We start from the raw sequence: 21,522 nt of genomic DNA, 5'->3' as shown, positions 1-21,522 counted from the left end.
GAGAGGATCATATGGTTCTTATCCTTTCTTTTATTAATGTGATATATCACATTTATTGATTTGTGAATAGTGAACCAGTCCTGCAGCCCAGGAATAAATCCCATTTGATCATGGTGAATAATTGTTTGAATATAGTGTTGAATTAAATTTGCTAGTATTTTGTTGAGAATTTTTGCATAGGATTGATATTTTCTGATGCTATTATAAATAATATCATTTGGAATCTTTATTTTCTGATTATTTGTGTTTAGTATATAGAAAATACAGTTGGTATTTATATATAGACCTTGTATTCAGTGACCTTGCTAAATTCACATATTAATTCTAATAGTTTGTAAATTCTTTGTTTTTTTTTTATATAATCACATTAAAATTTTATCTCTTTCTTTCCAAGCCATATGCCTTTTCTTACTTTTTCCCCTTATTGAACTGGCTGGACCTTCATTACAATGTTGAATAGAAGTTATGACAGAGGGCATCCTTGTTTATTCTCATTCTTAGAGGTGGGAAAGCTTTCAATAATTTACCATCACATACACACACACACACACACACACACATACATACACACACACACACACACACACACACACACACACAAGATATTATTCAGCCTGAAAAATGAAGGAAATCCTGCCATTTGCAATAAAATGGATAAACCTAGAGGACATTACCCTAAGTGAAATAAGCCAGACTGAGAAAGACAAATAATTACTTACATGCGAAATCTTTTTTTTTTTTAATGGCAAATTCATAGAAATAGAGTAGAATGGTGGTTGCCAGGGTCTTAAGGGGTGGGGGAAAAGGGTGGGGCTGATAAAAAAAAAAAAAGAGTACAAACTTCCAATTATAAGATGAATAAGGTCTTGGGGCACCTGGGTAGCTGAGTCAGCTAGGCATCCTACTCTTGATTTTGGTTCAGGTCATGATCCCAGGGTCATGGGATTGAGCCCCGTGAGGCTCCACTGAGTGTGGAGCCTGCTTAAAATGTTCTCTCTCTTCCTCTGCCCCTCTCCCCTGCTTATGCTCTCTTTCTCTCTCTAAAGAAAAGGGAAAAAAAAGATGAATGAGGTGCCTGAGTGGCTCAGTCAATTAAATATCCAGCTTCAGCTCAGGTCATGATCTCGAAGTTCATGGGTTCAAGCCCCAGGTAGGGCTCTGTGGTGGCAGCAGGGGAGCCTGCTTCAGATCTTGTCTCCCTCTCTCTCTGCCCCTCCTCCATTCTCTCTCTCTCTCTGTCTCTCAAAAATAAAATAAATATAAAGATGAATAAGGTCTGAAGCTATAATGTATAACATGGTAACTACAGTTGATAATACTGTATTGTGTAACTGAAGTTTGCTAAAAGAGTAGAACTTAAGTGTTCTCACACACACACAAAAAGGTAAATGTGTGAGGTGATTAATGTGTTAATTAACTTGATGATGGGAATCTTTTCACAATGCATATGTGTATCAAATCAAAATGTTGTACACTTTAAAAATAAATAAATATAAGTAAATAATAATTCGCCATTAAGCATTTTGGGGAAGAGGAGTAAATAGTCCAATTAGATTAAGGTAATCTCCCCACTATTCCTACTTGCTAAGAGTTTTTACCATGAGTGAATGTTGAATTTTACCCAGTGGTTTTTCTTCATCTATCAAGATGATAACTCCTGGAAAATTTATCATCTAGTTATGATGTATTATACTCTTTATATATTGCTGGATTCAGTTTGCTAATATTTGCTTAGGATTTTTACATCTGCATTCTCATGAGATTGGTTGTAATTTTCCCTTTTATGATATCTTTGTTAGATTTTGGTATTAAAATATGCTGGCCTCATAAAAACCAGTTGGGAAGTAGTACCTCCTCTAGTTTTTGAGAAAATTTATTTAAGGAGAATTCACCTTAATATTTAGGAGAATTCACCCATGAAGTTATCTGGGCCTGTACTTTTTTGTGTGGGGGAAATGAATCATGAATTCAATTTCATTAGTAGATCAAGAACCAGTAGGGCTTTCTTTCTTCCTGTGTTAATTTTTATAACTTGTTTTTTGAGAATTTTGTCCATTTCATCTAAAATATTGTCAAATTTATGGTTTATTATCTTGCTAGTAGTTTAATATCTGTGGAGATTTGTTTATACTTTTTTCCTGATCAGTCTTGCCTAGAGGTTTATCAACGTTACTGCTTTTTAAAAGTACCAACCTTTAACTTTGTTCATTTTCTCTATTGTACTTTCTCCCCCCTGTTTCATTTATTTTGGATCTTCTCTTCAGTACAGCACGTGTAAAGACACTGTGTGTGTGTGTGTGTGTGTGTGTGTGTGTGTGTGTGTGTGTGTAAATACAGTGGTATGGGAACAAAAGTGCTAGCCATAGTATGGTGGGAGATGAGGCCTAGAGAGTGTGCAGTGAGAAATGCAGAGGCCTAACAATGACCGTCCCTGAGGAAACTGTTATGTAAAGAGCAGATGGAAGGAAGGAGAGGGAACCAAAAAGGAAAGTGAAGATATGAGAACCAGAAGAGTGCCATCTCACCAAAGCAAAGGGAGTCTAAGCATTCTAGGAAAGAAGGGGCAGCCAACAGTGCCAAGCATCAGAGTATGCACACTAGTTAAAACGCCTTGAGGGGCGCCTGGGTGGCTCAGTCGGTTAAGCGGCCGACTTCGGCTCAGGTCATGATCTCGCGGTCCGTGAGTTCGAGCCCCGCATCGGGCTCTGTGCTGACAGCTCAGAGCCTGGAGTCTGTTTCAGACTCTGTGTCTCCCTCTCTCTGACCCTCCCCTGTTCATGCTCTGTCTCTCCCTGTCTCAAAAATAAATAAAACGTTAAAAAAAAAATTAAAAAAAAACTCCTTGAAAATAACATTAGTCAACTCAACTAGCACCAAACTAAACAGGACATTTGTTTATAATAAGTAGTACAGCACAGTGGTTAAAAGGACAGACTCTGGCATCCCCTGGGTTCATATATCTGCTCTCCTACTATCCCAGCTGTGTGATTGGGGGCAGATTATTTAACCTCATCTGATTACCCTTTCATCTGTTCAATGGGAAAGGCAATGGTACCACTGCTAGCTTTGAGTAGGACCTAGAGCAATAAACAGTTTTGTAACCAGTAAGCTTATAGAGCCAACTACCCTGCCACTTGGGCCTTATGATCCAGCAGACCCAATGGTATTGCTAGTATGTCTGGCAGACCGAGATGCTGTCAGTGATGCCCCAGAGATTCTGATTCATTTCCTTTGGACTCGACTTGGGCGTGCCACATCACCCTCTCGTACCCACATTCAATCCATCAGTACTGCTGGTCAAATCAATTTCCAAAATATCACAAACCCAACTATATTTCTGTTTCCATTATAAAACTACCATCTTCTCTTACCTGAACACCTGTAATACGTAAGTCTTTTCTTCCTTCTGCTGTTTGCCCACTCTCAAATTCTCTCTCTATACTGAAGCCTGAGCAGTTTTTAAAAATATAAGTAAAATCATATGATTTCCTTGCGTAAAGCCCTTCCGTATTTTCTGATTACATTAAATTTAAGCCCAAATTTCTTACCATGGTTATAAGGTCTTAAATTAGTGGTTCCTAACCTTGGCTACATTTTAGAATCACTTGGAGATCTTTTAAAATATTAATATATTCATAGCTAACATACATATACTGCTTAGCATGAGCCAGACACTCTATTATACTCTCTATATAAAATATAGTATATCATTATACAATGGCTATATATATAATTTTATATATGTAGTATATATATAAACATATATACTATATTGTCTATGTATAATATGCCATATAGTTTATACATATACATATATGTTTATCCATATAGCTATAGGACATCAAACCCAATGAAGTAGGTGTTATTATCATCCTCATTTTATAAATGTAACTTTTTTTCACCTCAGTGAGATCTCATACATGTCCATCTAAATACAGAAATCTAAATCTAAATCTAAATCTAAATCATATTGGAACATTACCTACTAAGGAATCTGAGAAATGTAGGTTTTAGCTTGCCAGCCTCTGCAGAACAAGGAAGCATATTTAGAAAAACATTGAACTGGCTGCTGAGCAAACAAACCCACATATTCACCAAAGTGTGTACATGCTAGATATCAGAGCTTCCTTCCTTCAAGTAACCCCCACCCTTGGAATAGAGGTGAAGGTTCTACTCATCCCCCACCCCCATTCAGAGCAATGACTGTCAGAAGGGTGTTCCCTGGCAGGGGCAACCAACTTTGACTTTCAAGCCCTATTGGATTTTATTCCATTTCATCTTGCTTTCATTTATCTGGATGAAGCCCCAGTGGAAGCCCCAAATTCTGTCTCCTCTAGGACTGGCACAAGAGAGAAAATCACACGGGGAGAGGGATAGCTAAACTTTGTAGCTCAACTCTGCCTCCCCAAGAGTCACCATCACCTGGAGGGGAAACTCTGTCATTAACTCCTACTCTACCCATAGCAGAAAGGCACTCTTCTCCAGTTACTGCTCCAACACTGGACAACTGCATAAATTCTTCTTGGTTCAGTAATGCGAGTCGGGGTGTGGGATGGGAAATGAACATGGAGAGCCTAAGAATGGACAGCTGGATTACTAGGTCTTGTTCATCATCCATGTCCTATGACCTCCAACTATAACTCCTTGAGTATGGGATTCTTTCTTCTGCTCATTCCCCACCCAATTCCATAACAAGTGCTCTCAAAAGGATGTTTTACATTAAAGGATGTGTTTTTCCTTCCTTTTACCCTTAACCTTCCCCCTATCATTCAAGCAGTCCAAGGGCTCTCTGTATACATTCTGGTATTTTCAAAGGTAAAATCACGATAGTTCAAAAACACCATGCCTGTGAGAATGAGCAAAGCAAGTAGGAACTAAATTCTGGAACTTGCTTCTCTATACCTTCTTCTAAATCCCCGGGGATTAATGAATTACAATTGGAGGAATGTCTCCCCCTAATGCTGTTTGTCCTGGGGTGAGATGGGTGGCAGACTAGGTAGTATGACTAAAGCAGTTGTTTTGTGAGGTGGGTGCAATTGCCTGTGGTTTTCTGGTGCCAGCAGCTCTCCACCCCTGGGTTCATCTACCTCCCGTGACCTGAGCTCACTGGGATTGCCTGGTCTAGCCTCAAAGGTTTGACATATGTATTTCTGGTAACATTATACCAAACATTTTACTAAACCAAAGCCAAATAGGCGGCTAGAAAAGCTGTTTGCTACCTCCTCTTACTCATGCCAAGCAAGACTGGAGAATAGCATGATGGGAGGACAGATTTTGACGGAAGAAGGATTTAGGTGGAATTTCGTAGCTTACGGAGTCAGTTGCCTTTTTACCAAACTTGCTCCTACACCAAAAGAAAACCTAATGAACTTACTTATACAGAAAGGATTTTAAGCAAACCTGTACAAACACACCTAACATGCCGTAAGAAAAGGATGCCTGTTTAGTTTGCTTCCAGCACGCGGCATCCATTTATGGGTGCCCAGGAAACTAGGAACTCCAATACATATACTATCCTTTTCTTCACAGTACTAACAACTAGAGAGCACACGATATGCAATATTTTGTCCTTAAGTAAGTGATCATTTAAAATTCCAAGATTGGGGCGCCTGGGTGGCGCAGTCGGTTAAGCGTCCGACTTCAGCCAGGTCACGATCTCGCGGTCTGTGAGTTCGAGCCCCGCGTCAGGCTCTGGGCTGATGGCTCGGAGCCTGGAGCCTGTTTCCAATTCTGTGTGTCTCCCTCTCTCTCTGCCCCTTCCCCGTTCATGCTCTGTCTCTCTCTGTCCCAAAAATAAATAATAAAAAAAATAAATAAATAAATAAAATAAAATAAAATTCCAAGATTAAACCCACTAAGTTAACGTGAATATTTATCAAAAATACTTTTCAAGGGGCGCCTGGGTGGCGCAGTCGGTTAAGCGTCCGACCTCAGCCAGGTCACGATCTCGCGGTCCGTGAGTTCGAGCCCCGCGTCAGGCTCTGGGCTGATGGCTCGGAGCCTGGAGCCTGTTTCCGATTCTGTGTCTCCCTCTCTCTCTGCCCCTCCCCCGTTCATGCTCTGTCTCTCTCTGTCCCAAAAATAAATAAAAAACGTTGAAAAAAAAGTTTAAAAAAAATACTTTTCAAAAATAATGCTTTTTTAAGAAAGAGGTTTCTCATACAAACAGTGGAACTACATCAGGATCAGCAGAAGATATGGTCCTTTTAGGAAAAAGGACTGCACACATAAGCCTAGGAGTTGAGTTTTACATCTATCTTTTAGGCAAAGAACATCTCTTTCAAATGATTCCTACAGCCAAAACCAGCTGTGACTTTCTTAGAATGGTGGGCAGAAAATAGGATCTTCATAAAACTTAAGAAGGGGCAGCTAGTTTGAGTAACACCTTAGAGAAACACTCCCAAACCCTCAAAATCACCACATAGCTGAGCCTCTGGGGCTGAAAAACTGAAATGCTTGCCCAAGTGAAAGAGCTGTGAACACACAAAAGATTTGTGCAAATCCTGTCTCTGGTATTTGGAAGAGAGGGTTCAGTATGTGTGCTGAGGGAAGGGGGTCCCAGGTGGAATGTTCAACATCAACTTACTCTGGAGTAGCTTGACTCAGAAACACCTGGGACAGGTATTTACTCTGGGAGGAATACTAGAGTTACTGAATATAAGAATATATTTTAGAAGAAACAGCAGTCCCTGAAGAGTCAGGTAATTTTGTTTTCAGGCCCTTAGGGTTTTTTTTTTTAATTTAGATATAATTCATACACCATAAAAATCACCCTTTTAAAGTGTACAATTCAGTAAGTATTTTTTAGCATATTCGCAAAGTTGTGCAACCATCACCAGTATCTAATTCCAGAACATTTTAATCACCCCCAAAGGAAACTGTTTTGTGAGAAGGGAGATGATTCGTTTTCAGAAATACCAAATAAAAGCTGTGCTGTCTAGTTAACAGTAGGTTTACAATCTGTTGGAAATATATATGAACCACCCCCCATAATGGAGTCCCAAACTCTTAGACACTTCACTTCCTGGTCTTCCTCCCCTCTCCATTTCACGGGCTTATTTTCATGGGCTTTGCAATGAGCATGCACCAAAGAACAAAGGAGGGACTGAAAGTTTCCGCCTCACCTCAGAAAATGTACATTTGTACCAATCAAACTTCTTTTGCCTTACATGGGCATAGGCGATGTCTGCGTAAGGCTGTCACCTCTGTATTACTCAGCCAATGAGGAATCAGAGGAGGGACTTGCACACTAGGAGATAAATTGTCTGCTGTAACTGCCCTGAGAGTGTCTGTCCATCAGACACCCATTCTTGCAAGGAAGTTGATCAAAGCCTTGCTTCACTGTGCGCCGAATCTCCACGTCCCTCCTTTGGTGGGTCAGTGGGCTTATGCTATTTTCTTCCTGGCGTTTGGGAGAAGAATGAGGTATAAAGAAATCAGCTGCAAGAGAAAGGGAGCAGAGGACGACAGTTTGGAAAGACGGTTACCCCGAGCAACTCCTCATTCTCATATTAATTGAGAAAACCACATCAATCATCAATAGGCATCACAATTTATTGTACTGTTTAAAGAGTATTCTTAGGAGGAAAACAGAACTTGTTTAAGCACGTAGCAGGAGTAATCTATGGTTGAGCAAGCACAAAGAATCTGATTAGACCCATAGCAGGTGGTCATGGTCTCTGAGAAAGCGGAGAAGTACCAGCAAAAGAAGCAGGTGGCTGTCCACCCTGAGCGGGCCAGGCGTTCCCAGCTGCTTGGCTTCAGCAACATAAATCAACCGCCTCCCCAGAGAGACATTTCAATAGAGGTTTTTCTTAGAGCTGTATTGTTTATTGTACAGTTCTAGTTAATGTTTTCCTCCAATATTATGTTTGAAGCATCACATCGATCCGAGGGACCACTACAGGCTTATTTCTCCCAGTTTTCATTATCAATTTTCCCTATTCCCCCTCTCCCAAATTGCTAGCAACCTGTAATCTACTTTCTGTCTCCATAGATCTGCTATTCTGGATGTTTCATATAAATGAAATCATACAATATGTGGCCTTTTATGTCTGCCTTCTTTCACTTAGCATGATGTTTTCAAGGTTCATACATGCTATAGCATGTGTAAGCACTCCATTCCTTTTAATGTCTGACTAACATTCCATGGTATGGAATATCATGTTTTATTTATCTGTTTATCAATTGATGGACATTTGGATTGGTTCCACTTTTAGGCTATTTCGAATAATGCTTATGTGAATATTCACATACAAATTTTTGTGTGGACATATATTTCCATTTCTCTTAGGTACACACCTAGGAGTGGAATTGCCATGTCATACACTAACTTCATGTTTAACTTTTTGAGGAACTGTAAAACTGTTTTCCAAAGCAGTTGTACCAGTTTACATTCCCACCAACAATGTATGAGGGTTCCAACTTCTCCACATCCTCACCAACACTTGTCATTGTCTGTCTTTTTTATTATGGCCATTCTAGTAGGTATGACATAGTATGTCATTGTGGTTTTGATTTTCATTTCCCTATTGACTAATGATATTGAGCATATTTTCATGTGCTTATTAGCCATTTGTATATCTACTTTGGTAAAATGTCTATTCAAATACTTTGCCCATTCATAAATGGGTTGTTTGTCATTTTATTGTAACAATTTTTTATATACGCTGGATACTAGTCCTTTATCAGATATATGATTTGCAGATATTCTCTCATTCTGTGGCTTGTCTTTTTCACTTTCTCCTTAGTATCCATTGAAGCACAAAGGTTTTTAATTTTGAAGAAGTCCAATTCATTACTTTCCTCTGATTGCTTATATTTTTGTTGTCATGTCTCAGACACGATTGCCTAATACAAGATTATGAAGATTTATATCTATGTTTTCTTCCAAGAGTCTTATAAATTTAGTTCTTTATCTATTTTGAGTCAGTATTTGTGGAGTAGTAGTCTAACTTCATCCTTTTGCATGTGGATATTCAGTTTCAACACGCTTTGTTGAAAAAAAACTATTCTTTCTCCCATTTTATTATCTTGGCAATTTCTGAACTTTCTTCTATTCCATTGATCTGTGTGTCATTAATACCATGATCACACTGTCTTAATTACTGTAGCTTTGTAGTTAAATTTTAAAATCAGGAAATGTGAGTCCCCTAACTTTGTCTGATGGTGTTTTATGGGTCTTTTCCAGATTGTTTTGGCTATTCTGGGTCCTTTACATTTCCATGTAAATTTTAGGATCAGCTCATCAATTTCTTGAAGAAGAAAAAAAACAGTTGGAATTGTAAAATCACATAGATATAGATATGGGTATATAGTAATAGATATGATAGATATAGATATAGATACAGATACAGATACAGATATAGATATAGATATAGATATAGATATAGATATAGATATAGATATGCCCCCAATTCCTGACACAGAGCTCCCAAAACATTTATAATCTCCTGAGTGATAGGAGTATCTTTTGTTCTAATGAGCCAACTCTTGATGGGCTCCTGGATGGGGGCTAGTCACCAGAAAGACCAAGCCATGATTAGAAGCTTGGAACTTTCAGTCTTAACACCCTCTCCATCCTCCAGGGAGGGAGGTGGGGCTAGAGATGGAGTTAATAATTGATCATGCCTACATGATGAAGCCTCCATAAAAATCACTAAAGTAAGGGGTTTGGAGAGCTTCCACGTTGGTGAATACATCCACATGCCAGGAGAGTGGCACACTCCAACTTTATAAGAACTGAAGCTCCTACCTTTGAGACCCTTCCAGATCATGCCTTATGTACCTCTTCATCTGGGTATTCATTTGTATCCTTTATGATATAAGAAACTGGCAAATGTGTTTCCCTGAATTCTGTGAGCCACTCTAGCAAATTACCAAATCCAAAGATGGGATTGTGAGAATCCCCAATTTATAGCCTATTGGTCAGAAGTACCAGAGGCCCAAACTTGCAGTTGGCATCTGAAGTGGGAAGCAGTCTTGTGGGACTGAGCCCTTAACCTGCAGGATCTGATATTAACTCCAAGTAGATAGTATCAGAATTGAGTTAAATTCCTTGTTGTGGAAAAACCCATATATCTGGTGTCAGAAGTGAAATGTTGTGAGTAGCCTAGAGGGAGAAACAGAGTTGTTTTATCTTGGAATTTTGATGGGGACTGTATTAAATCTGCCTATCAATTTGGAGAGTATTGTCTTAATAACATGAAATCTTCTGGATTTGTGTTATTATTCATTGATACTTAACATTAATGAGCAGGCACAAACAAATTCAGGTTTCCTAAGACCTATTCTTCCGTCATTGTTAGCCTAATCTTCTCCCAACCTATTGGGCTGTAGTGTCCAAAGCAATCCCATTGGCTGGAGGTGAAAGCTAGTGTTGCAGTGCTCTGGATGACAGAAAGATAATGTTCACCATGAAGTAGCCACTAACCCACTGGTTGTTTCGTGTACCTCCCTTTTCTGCTTTGTAGTTCAGAAACATTTCTTTGAAAGACAGAGAATCCATAAACGGGAGCAGCCTGTCAAATACGTTACCAATCATTTCATCTTTGTGGGCTGTAATGTGAAAGTCACCAAGTTAAATCCAGGAAAGCTCTAGCAGTTGTTCTTTCGTATGCTTTTTTACTAAGTAAATATGTTTTGTTAAAATATAAGCAGCATAAGCAATTTTATATTTCCTGTATTCAAATTCCTGATAGTATTTGTCCATGGAATTTCCCTGTGACTCCTAGAACTCTTTGTCGATGATAATGTCCTCTAAATATCCAACCACAGCATCAGTCCTGCAACAGAGCAGATAGATGTGTTTTGCTTCTTCTAAGGAAGACAGTGGTACCCACCAGTCTCCTACCTTGCCCTTGGCCTGAGCCCTTGCTAGGCCCCATAAAGCCCCACCAGCATTGAGGGCACATTGAAGAGGCTTCCAGGGGTGCCACCCATGAGCCTGCATTGTGGGCCCAGGCCACAGCCATTCCCAGTCTGTACCTACACAGCAGGCCTTGGCCACAGCCTCCTCTTGCTGAGATTACACTCTGCCTGTGGCTCTTTATGCCCATTATTCTTAACATAATCTTTTATTTCTTTTTTTTTTTTTTTCTTTAAGTAGTCTATATACCCAGCATGTGGCTCAAGCACATGACCCTGAGATCAAGAGTTGCATGCTGTATAGACTGAGCCAGCCAGGTGCCCCTCAACATCATTCTTTTAAAATGGTCTTTGGCTACAGGGAGAAGAAACAAAAGAATATAAAGGGGATAACATAGATTAAGAAGCCAAGAGAATGGGGATGCTGAATCAAAAAGAAGAAGAGAGGAAGGAAGAATGGGGATGCTGAATCAAAAAGAAGAAGAGGGGAAGGAAAGAGGGAATCCCATTTTTAAGCAAATGGCTTTATCAAAGCAACATCATCACAAAATAAAAGCTGGTTCTTAATGCAGACCTAGTTCTTTTGGAGAGATATTCTTAAAAGAGGACACTGTAATCCTGGACTTATAAAAGTGATAGTATTCTATTGCCATTAATTTTTCTTAGATAGTGACTAAGTGTATGTTTTATTCAGAGCAGTCCAAAAATGGGGGAGGGGGGTGGAGGGAGCTGGAGGTTGGAAAGACAGACTTAGGACATTAATTATTAATGATGACAAGGAAGATGACAAGATAAAGTGGAAGGAGATTTTCAGGGAAAGAGACAGCATGTCTGGAATAAGTGGGAATTGAAAATCACCCAAGGAAACTGAAATTGGTAAATTTGTGGAGATAGATTTACTTCTTCCCTAAGCTCTCTACGAGATTGCCACACTTGGTAAGTCATGTTGCCCAAAGGACTTTCTTGGGGAGCTTCCGAGTGACTTGACCTCTGTTGCCATAAAGCCAGATTCCAATCTGCTCTTCTCATTTTGATTCCAGATGTTCACCAGGTGCTAGCCAAAGATTATCTCCTGCCATTGGGATTTTGAGTAATTTTTATTCTTTTTTTTTGTAATTGATCCAATGTTTTACATTAAACATATTGATTTGAATTTGGAGACAATATCAATAAAACGATTCCTATTTGGAGAAAAATGTGGCCCAGTCCACAGTCCTGGATCTAGGTCAGAATCCCAGGACACTGATGTCAAAACTTCCTCACCATTTCCCTGCAACCCTTACCAAGGAGCTGGTGTTTCATGTGAAGTTGGAGAGGTAAACAGGTCCCATTCAGAGAGGACAATAGTTGTCGGTGGAGTGTCACCTGAAAGCAGTGACCAACTTTGCCTTGCCTTAGAGGATGCACATTCTGGCCTCATCTAGCTCCCACAAATATTGTATTTTCTTCTTGACTTTGGAGAAAACCTTGAAGTCTCAGGAGTTGTGAAGCTGAGTTCTTCTGCACCACCCCCCCCCCAAAAAAAGCCTCAGAACTACACCTCCAGTAAAGGTGAGGACTTTCACGTGTTGTGGTTGAAACTTTTATATATATGAAAATGTGTGTATGTGTTGTCAAAAGCCTTGAGGGAATGGAAGTCTCAAGTCAGAAAGGGAGTTTATCTCCTGGATCTGACTTGATTGCATTAATTACCTTAGATCCATAATAAGTGCCTGTGTTAGTCTGGGTTCTCCAGAGAAACAAAGTCAATAGGAGATGATAGAGAGAGAGGGAGAGAGAGAGGGAGAGAGAGAGAAGAGAGAGAGAGAGAAAGAGATTATTATGAGAGATTAGCTCACACAGTTATGGAGTGGAGGTTGAGAATTCAACAACTTGCTGTCTACAAACTGGAGGGTCAGGAAAGCTAGTGATGTGGTTCCAGTCCAAACTCGAAGGCCCAGGAACCAGAGTAGTTGATGATGTAATCACAGTCTGAGTCCAAAGGCCTGAGAACCAGGCATGTCGATGTCTGAGGGCAGAAAATGGATATCTCAGCTCAGAAAGCAGACCAACATAAGCACTGTGGGAGACTCAGAAGGAGAAGAGACAGAAAAGAGCAGAGAGGATATTTGAAGAAATAATAGCTGAAATCATCTCAAGTTTGATGGCTATAAACATCCAAGAAGTTCAAAACTCCAAGTAAGATGAACTCAAAAAGACTCACACCAAAACACATTATAATCAAACTTTCAAAAGTCAAAACCAGAGAGAGAATCTTGAAAGCAGCAAGAGAGAAGCAAATCATCACATACATGCAATCCTCAATAAAATTATTAACACCTTTCTAATCAGAATCTTTTGGGGGCAAGAAGACAGTGGGCCAACATGTTCAAAGTACTAAAAGGAAAACAATTGTCAGTGAAGAATCCATTATCCAGCAAAACTGTCCAAAAAGGAGGGAGGAATTAAGATATTACTAGATAAAGCCAAAGGAATCTGTAACCAGTGGACCTGCTCCACAGGAAATGCTCAAGGAAGCATTGAGCCTGAAATGAAAGAACATGAGACAGTAACTCAAAGCCATATGGAGAAATAAAGATCTCAATAAAGGTAAATATACAGGCAATGATGAAAGCTAGTATTATTGTAACAATGGTTTTTGATTATACTTTTTGTCTTCTACATGACTTAAGAGACTAATATATTTAAAGAAAAACTATTAGTGTAAAAGCTAGTATGACTTTAACTTTGGTTTGTAGCTCTAAATCTTATCTTCTACTAGATAACTAGTAGGTAACTAGAAGTAGCTAACTTCTATTAGAGAGTAGCACATTTATTTTTTTTTTAATTTTTTTTTTAACGTTTATTTATTTTTGAGACAGAGAGAGACAGAGCATGAACGGGGGAGGGTCAGAGAGAGAGAGAGGGAGACACAGAATCGGAAGCAGGCTCCAGGCTCCGAGCCATCAGCCCAGAGCCCAACGCGGGGCTCGAACTCACGGGGACCGTGAGATCGTGACCTGAGCTGAAGTCGGAGGCCTAACAGACTGAGCCACCCAGGCGCCCCGAGAGTAGCACATTTAAAAAGAAGCATTAGGGGCGCCTGGGTGGCTCAGTCGGTTAAGCGGCCGACTTCAGCTCAGGTCATGATCTCACGGTTCGTGAGTTCGAGCCCCGCGTCGGGCTCTGTGCTGACAGCTCAGAGCCTGGAGCCTGCTTCACATTCTGTGTCTCCCTCGCTCTCTCTGCCCCTTCCCTGCTCATGCTGTGTCTCTCTCTGTCTCAAAAATAAATAAACATTAAAAAAAAATTTTTTTAAAAGAAGTCTTAGTTCACGGCACACAATGTATAAAGATGTAATTTTGTGACAAAAACAACCAAAAGCGGGGAGAGTGGAACTGTAAAGGAGCAGTTTCTGTGTTACTGAAGTTAAACGAGTATAAATTCAAATTAAAGAGTTATAAGTTTAGGGTGTTAAGTATAATCCCCCATGGCAACCACAAAGAAAAGACCTATCAAATATACCCAAAAGGAAATGAGAAGATAATTAAAACATTTTGCTATTAAAAAAATCCAACTAAACACAAAAGTAGATGGTAATACAGGAAATAAGGGACAAAAATACTATAAAAAACACACAGCAAAATGTCAGAAGTAAGAGTCTCCCTAGGAGTAATTACTTTAAATGCAAACTGATTAAACTCTCCAATCCAGAGACTGGCAGAATTGACTTATAAATCGGATCCAACTATGTGCTATCTATGAGAGATTCACTTTAAATCCAAAGAAACTAACAGATTGCAAGTGAAAAGATGGGGAAAAAATTCCGTGCGTATAGTAAGCAAAAGAGAAGGGGTAGCTGAACTAATAACAAACAAAATAGACATTAAATCAAAAAAGTTTACAAGGGACAAAGAAGGACATTATAAGTGTTCGTTAATAAGTGTTCAACACAGCAAAGAGATACAACAGTTATGAACATTTACATACCTAATAACAAGTCTTCAAAATAGAAGCAGCAAAAACTGATGGAATTAAAGGGAGAAATACAATAATATTTAAACAATTCAGTACCCTACTGACAATGATGAACAGGACAACCAAACGTAAAATAAATAAGGAAATAGAGGACTTAAACTGCACAGTAAACCAACTAAATTTAGCAGGCATTTCAGAGCACTTTACCCAACAAGAGAATACACATTCTTCTCAAGTGCATGGGGCATTTTCCAGGATATACCATATGTCAGACCACAGATTAAGCTTCAATGCATTTTGTAAAAAAAATAGATATCATTCAAAGTATGTTCTTTTACCAAAATAGGATAAAGTTAGCAATCAATAATAAAAGGAAAACTGGACATTTCACAAAATTGGGGGAATTAAATAACACACTTAAAAAAACTTTTTTTTTTTTTTTTTTTTTTTTTTTTTGAGAGAGAGCACATGTGAGGAGGGAGAAGAGCAAAGAGAGGAGAGAGAGGGGTGCCTGGGTGGCTCAGTCAGTTAAGTGTCCGACCTCGGCTCAGGTCATGATCTTATGGTTCATGAGTTCAAGCCCCGCATCTGTCTCTGTGCTGACAGCTCAGAGCCTGGGTCCTGCTTCGGATTCTGTGTCTCCTTCTCTCTCTGCCCCTCCCTCGCTCACACTCTGTCTCTGTCTCTCAAAAATAAATAAACATTGAAAAAAAATTTTTAAAAAAAGAGAGAGAGAAGGAGAGAGAGAGAATCCCAAGCAGGCTCTGTGCTGTCAGCACAAGGCCAACAAGGGGGTTGATCCCAAGAACCACGAGACCATGACCTGAGCTGAAATCAAGAGTCACATGCTTAACCGACTGAGCCATCCAGGGTCCCCTAAATAACACACTTTTAATCAATGGATCAAAAAAGAAATCAAAGGAAATTAGAAAATATTTAAATGAATGAAAATTAAAAAAAACAATATACCAAAATTTATGGGACACATTGAAAGTGACTCTAAGGGGAAAGTTTATAGCTAAAAATGCTTACACCTCATCACTTCTACTCAACGTACTATTGGAAGTTCTAGCAAGAGCACTTAGGCAAGAGAAAGAAATAAAAGACATCCAAAATTGGAAAGGGAGAAGTAAAATTTTCTGTTTGCAGGTGATATTTCTTTTTCTGTTTGCAGGTAGAAAATACTAAAGATTCCTCACAAATAAACAAAATCTGTCGGAACTAATAAACTATTTCAGTTAAAAAGCAGGATACAAAGTCAACACACAAAAATCAGTTGCATTTTGGGGCACCTGGGTGGCTGTCGGCTAAGTAAGTGTCTGACTTTGGCTCAGTTCATGATCTCATGGTTCATGAGTTCAAGCCCCGCGTTGGGCCCTGGGCTGAGAGCTCGGAGCCTGGAGCCTGCTTCTGATTCTGTGTCTCCCTCTCTCTCTCTCTGCCCCTCCCCTGTTCATGCTCTGTCTCTCTCTCTGTCTCTCTGAAATGAATAAATGTGAAAAAAAAAATTTTTTAACTTCAGCCTCACCTTATCCAGAAACAGGTGCTCGATGTGAGGCTGGAGTGGTAACCACCCCCCCATTCAGGGTGGACAATGGTTGTCAAGCAGGGTTTCCTGGGAGGGGTGACTAGTTTCTGCTACCTCAGAAGAGCCACTCTGGGACCCTATCCTGCATGCATAAAAATATTAAAGTTTTTTCTCTTTGATTTCAGAGAAATTCCAGCCCTCATCTTCTGTTAAACAAAAAGACTCCGAAGGACATAGCACTCCAAACATGGTAAAGACTTTCACGTGATTAGAAATTTCTGGTCACTTTTAGTTTGCAACCTACTTACCAGTCCAGGATGGGGGGGGGGGGGGGGGGGAAGATATACCAACAAGAGTTTCTCTTGGTCCCTCTGAGTTGATTCAAAACATCATAATCTGCCTAACGTAATCCTGGAAATGATCAGGCGCAAAAGTATGGGGCGCCTGGGTGGCGCCGTCGGTTGAGCGTCCGACTTCAGCCAGGTCACGATCTCGCGGTCCGTGAGTTCGAGCCCCGCGTCGGGCTCTGGGCTGACGGCTCGGAGCCTGGAGCCTGTTTCCGATTCTGTGTCTCCCTCTCTCTCTGCCCCTCCCCCGTTCATGCTCTGTCTCTCTCTGTCCCAAAAATAAAAAATTTAAAAAAAAGCAAAAAAAGTAAACAGGGAGCTAACAGACAAGACAATAATTAACAGTTATTTATTGATCAATAACATCCAAGTAGAGTCTTTGACTTGAATTCAGAGTTTAGGGGAAAATATGATTAATGCCTAACCCTTGACTTCCTCTTCTTGGCAACACGTCCGCTGTGGTTGGGTCTCTACTCCAAGAGTGGAGAAACCAAAGAAGCTACTCCAATTTTACCTGGAAACCCAGACAGGAGGCGAAGATGGTAGAAGTGGAAGAGAATCAAACTCCTTGACCTTTGTCTCTCCATAGATGGCTACAAGTAGGAGGGAGGGTTGAAGTGCGTGGAGAAAAGACTATGGGAATAATTCGGCAATGGTGTCCAGGCGGAGGGAAGGGGGAAAGGATGTGGGAGGCTTCCTGGTAGGAGGAGGACATCCTTATGCTTCTGTAAGCTGGAAGCACTTAAGAGTCATATCCTGCTCACGTTTCTTTGCAGAGCTCCTCCAGGCCCCAGCACCATGCGTCATTGCCTATGGAAATATATCATAGTTGTTGGGTCCTTAATCTTCCTGAGCTTCTTCCTCCAAGAGAATAATGAAGGGCATCTTACATATAACTTATCATTGGTAAGAACCAGAGGCTGAGACTGGACTGTTTGTCAATCCTTCGGTAGGAGGGGATGGGTTTCCAGTTATCCAAATACTCTAGTTATCATCATAGAAGTTCTAAGAAGAGGGCACTTGAAGAATCAGGAGAGTGTCAGAGAAAAGAGAAATATTGAGCCAGCCTTGAAAGATGGAGAAGACTTGAATAAAGGCAAGGAGGAAGAGAGGGCAGTTCAAGTGCAGAGAGAGCAATGCACAGAGACTTCTAGAAAACCAGGCTGACTGGCAGGACCTGCATGTGATGAGGACTGCCTGGGTGCTGGGCACTTTCCTCACCAGAGTCTCGAGTGAGAGATGTTATTCGTCCCATTTCTCTTACGAAGCAATTGAGACACAAAGCCCTAAAATAACTTCTCCCACATGTACAACAGCTGCAAGCAGAGAAAACCAAATGCTCAGGTTTTGGAAGTCTACATTTTTCCTTAATGCCTCAAACCATCTAGAGAAAAACATAAGTGATGTGGGGAAATGGTTCAGAAATGTGTGCATGGTCAGAGTGGAGTAAAAGAAAGGGTTTTAGAATTGAGGCACTGTGGATAACTTCGTGAAGGACAGGACCAGGCATTGGTCTTCAGCACCTGCCACAGTCTAAGCCGAGTTAGAGGACTTTTTGCCAGCCTGATAATGGTAGGAGAAATTAGATGTGGGGCAGGGTAGGGCAGGCAAGTCCTTAACTCTGCATAAGTCTATGATCTTCCTATAGGCATTCTTACTTCCTATCTGACTCCAGGGCCCACCACTCCTTCTGGAAAGTCCTGTGTGTTCTCATGGCGAGGTGGGGATAACAGTCAGCTGAGTCCTAACACTTGGGTTCCCGGTGACCAGATCCTGGGGCTTGCCCCGCCTGTCCTAAAAGGGGGATCTGCCCCCTTATTTGCCTCCAGGAGTCTAGGGATGAATATCAGGGCTGATGCTCATCTTATCCTCAGCAGGAGGAAAAGAAGAAAATACTGTGGCAGCTCAATCAGGACCAAATGATCTCTGAGAGCAGAAACCATCTAGAGAACTTCAAGGACATGCAGAAAGCCTCCCCTTTACTCCAACAGGCCAAGTACAAATTGCTGGCTGGATCCCCTCCCCAGGAAAAGAGTGAGTAGAGGGGAGGGAGTGGTCAGACTAGGAGAAAGTAAGACAAGGTATTCCCACAAGAAAAAGGAAGATTGCGGGGGGGGGGGGGGGGCAGGGGAAGGAAGGGGCGCCTGGGTGGCTTAGTCAGTTGCGCTTCCAACTCTTGATTTCGGCTCAGGTCATGATCTCACGGTTCATGGGATTGAGTCCTGCATCAGGCTCTGCACTGTCAGTGCAGAGCCTGCTTGGGATGCTGTCTCTCTGTCTCTCTCTGCCTCTCTCTCTCCCTCTCTCCCTCTCTCCCTATCTGTCTGTCTCTCAAAATAAATAAACTTGAAAAGAAAAGAAAAGAAAAAGGAAGGTGGGTAAAAAGGGAACGTGAGCTCATGTCTGGTGGAAAAGCAGGTTGCTCTGAGGGAGGACCAAGCTCTGAAATGTGCTGTAGATCATAATTCTGAGTGTACTTTCTTCCCACTGGCCACCCCCTTGAATGACTAACAAGTTGAGAAGTCCATAGTGACCCGTTAAGGAGCCACCCCATAGTGAAGCTCATTCATAGCTCCCCAGGGAGGGGAAGACACGATGAGAGAGGACCCGGAGGGAGCTATGGTCAAAAGCACTGAGCAGAGGGAGAAAGGGGAGGGTGAATGTTGACTAGCTGTGCACTAGGGTGCCAGAACCCTTGGGTTTACATGAGTCCCTGGAGATCCTCCAATCGGGGTCTGGTTGATCCAAGGTAGCTGAGATAACTCTGAGGTCAAGGCCTGGCCAACTGGCCAAGCCAGCAAGTTTACCTTTGGTACATGGCAGCCTCCCCCATCAGAGAGAAGCTTGTTTTTCATAAAGTTTCCACCGATAGCCTTTTAAAGTTGTGATCAAATAAAACCACTTGGCAACTTCTAACCAGAGATTATCCTCACCTCTGGACCACACTCTCCCAAGGAAGGGAAATATGAATTTGTCACAGGTGTGGCATTAAGGGGAGACCTGAGAGGAAGTCCTAGGAACCTTTCCCCCATCTTGAAGAGCTAAAGTCTCCCTTGTCTCCCTCCACCCCTAGAACTGCTGACCATAGGGATTTCCTCAGAGCAACACCCTAACGGGAGCTACCTCTTGGACACTCTGCGGTCCCTGTTCCAAGCTTCCTCAGAACACGAGCTGAATTGTATTGTGGTGCTGGTCCACCTGTCAGATCCCGACCCCGAATGGCTCAGACGAACAGTTGCCAATATTTCAGACCTCTTCAAACCACATATTGAGGCCCAGAAGCTGCTCGTGATCCACGGTCGTCTCGGTGACTCTCCTCTCCCAGGAGATCGGAATAATGTTAGTCGTACCTCACGCTGTGAAGCGCATTATTCCAGGCAGAAAGTCCATTATGCCCTCCTCATGAACTTGGCTATCAACCTCTCTGAATACTTTCTGATGATGGAAGATTATGTTTACTGCACTTCCAAATTTATTTCTACCATCTATTGGGCATTATCAGCCTGGAAAGAACTACCTTGGGCGATCCTGGAGTTCTCCAGCCTAAGCCTCTCTGGGAAAGTTTTCCACACCAGTGACCTCTCCCGCCTGGCCTCTCTCTTTCTCCTTTTCCATAAGGATATTCCCATTTACTTGTTTCTCTCTGAATTCCGCCTTCTCTTGGCCCAGAATGTTCCAATTCGTTTCAGTCCCTCAGTCTTCTTCCACATAGGCAAGTATCCTGCGTTTGAGGACACATGCTTTCCTGTGGAGAAGGAGAAGGTGTTTGGTGAACCAGACAACCCCGTTGCCAGCGTCCTCACTGACATGATGGCAGAAATGAATGGTATTCCACAATATGCTTATACTCTGAACAAAGAGTGCTACTCTACTCTCAATCCTGTAAGAGGCAACTACCTGACAGTGATTTTGGAGAAGCCACAAAAAGTCATCCGGATAGAGGTCCTGACAGGTTCTGACAAAAAAGGGCTGTATTGGCTACAGCAGGGGCAAGTGGAGCTGGGCTATGATCCCTTGGAGAATTCCAGAGGCTGCACCCGCTATACCCTTCTAGGTCCACTGGTGGAAGGAAATTTAGACCAGAGGGTATTTTATGAAGAAGATTCTGTGGAGGAGTTGAGTTGTATACGACTGCTTGTGCTAGCCTCTCAAGAGTCTTGGCTCCTGATCAGGCAGATCAAAGTCTGGACTCAGCATGAGGAAGAAGAGAGTTATTACAGTGGGAATTCTGGAAAGGTGGGGTTTGGGAATGGAATCAACATGGCCGACCAGAAATAAAGCCGAAATTGATCAAGGCCTGCTCCTTCAGAGTAGGATGAGCATGTAATTTATTATCCAAACTGGGACACTTTTGAGAATGAAAGGAAATACTATTAAAAATTACACTAGAGGGGCGCCTGGGTGGCGCAGTCGGTTAAGCGTCCGACTTCAGCCAGGTCACGATCTCGCGGTCCGTGAGTTCGAGCCCCGCGTCAGGCTCTGGGCTGATGGCTCAGAGCCTGGAGCCTGTTTCCGATTCTGTGTCTCCCTCTCTCTCTGCCCCTTCCCCGTTCATGCTCTGTCTCTCTCTGTCCCAAAAATAAATAAATAAAAAAAAATAAATAAATAAATAAAAATTACACTAGAAGGGCGGCGGGGCGGGGGGGAGGGGGGGGGCGGGGGGTTGGTGCCTGAGTGGCTCAGTTGGTTAAGTGTCAAACTTCGGTTCAGGTCATGATCTCACGGTTCAGTTCATGAGTTTGACCCTGTGCCAGGCTCTCTGCTGTCAGCACGGCGCCCACTTCGGATCCTCTGTCCTCCTCTCTCTCTCTCTCTCTGCCCTGC

The 21,522-nt window shown here is 41.7% G+C and overlaps 1 protein-coding gene across 12 annotated transcripts in view; it reads left to right on the top strand.

Annotated features, from left to right (window-relative positions):
• The window catches only part of LOC131495674 (alpha-1,3-mannosyl-glycoprotein 4-beta-N-acetylglucosaminyltransferase-like protein MGAT4E), a 33,014-nt gene extending 12,008 nt beyond the window's left edge, over window positions 1-21,006 (top strand). For 5 of the 12 annotated variants that reach the window (XM_058700706.1, XM_058700709.1, XM_058700708.1 and 2 more), the window contains 5 exons: window positions 16,537-16,601; window positions 17,179-17,231; window positions 17,475-17,604; window positions 18,573-18,732; window positions 19,772-21,006. In XM_058700706.1, the coding sequence (XP_058556689.1) occupies window positions 16,599-16,601; window positions 17,179-17,231; window positions 17,475-17,604; window positions 18,573-18,732; window positions 19,772-20,976 (1,551 nt within the window). In that variant the 5' untranslated portion in view covers window positions 16,537-16,598 and the 3' untranslated portion in view covers window positions 20,977-21,006. The other 7 variants (XM_058700714.1, XM_058700713.1, XM_058700711.1 and 4 more) reach the window with 5 other exon arrangements.
• Window positions 21,007-21,522: the final 516 nt, after the last annotated feature.

The sequence above is a fragment of the Neofelis nebulosa genome, chromosome 15, assembly GCF_028018385.1.
Source record: "Neofelis nebulosa isolate mNeoNeb1 chromosome 15, mNeoNeb1.pri, whole genome shotgun sequence".
NCBI lineage: Eukaryota > Metazoa > Chordata > Mammalia > Carnivora > Felidae > Neofelis > Neofelis nebulosa.
Note: the sequence above shows the minus strand (reverse complement) of the source record. Positions and strands in the feature narration are given on the sequence as shown.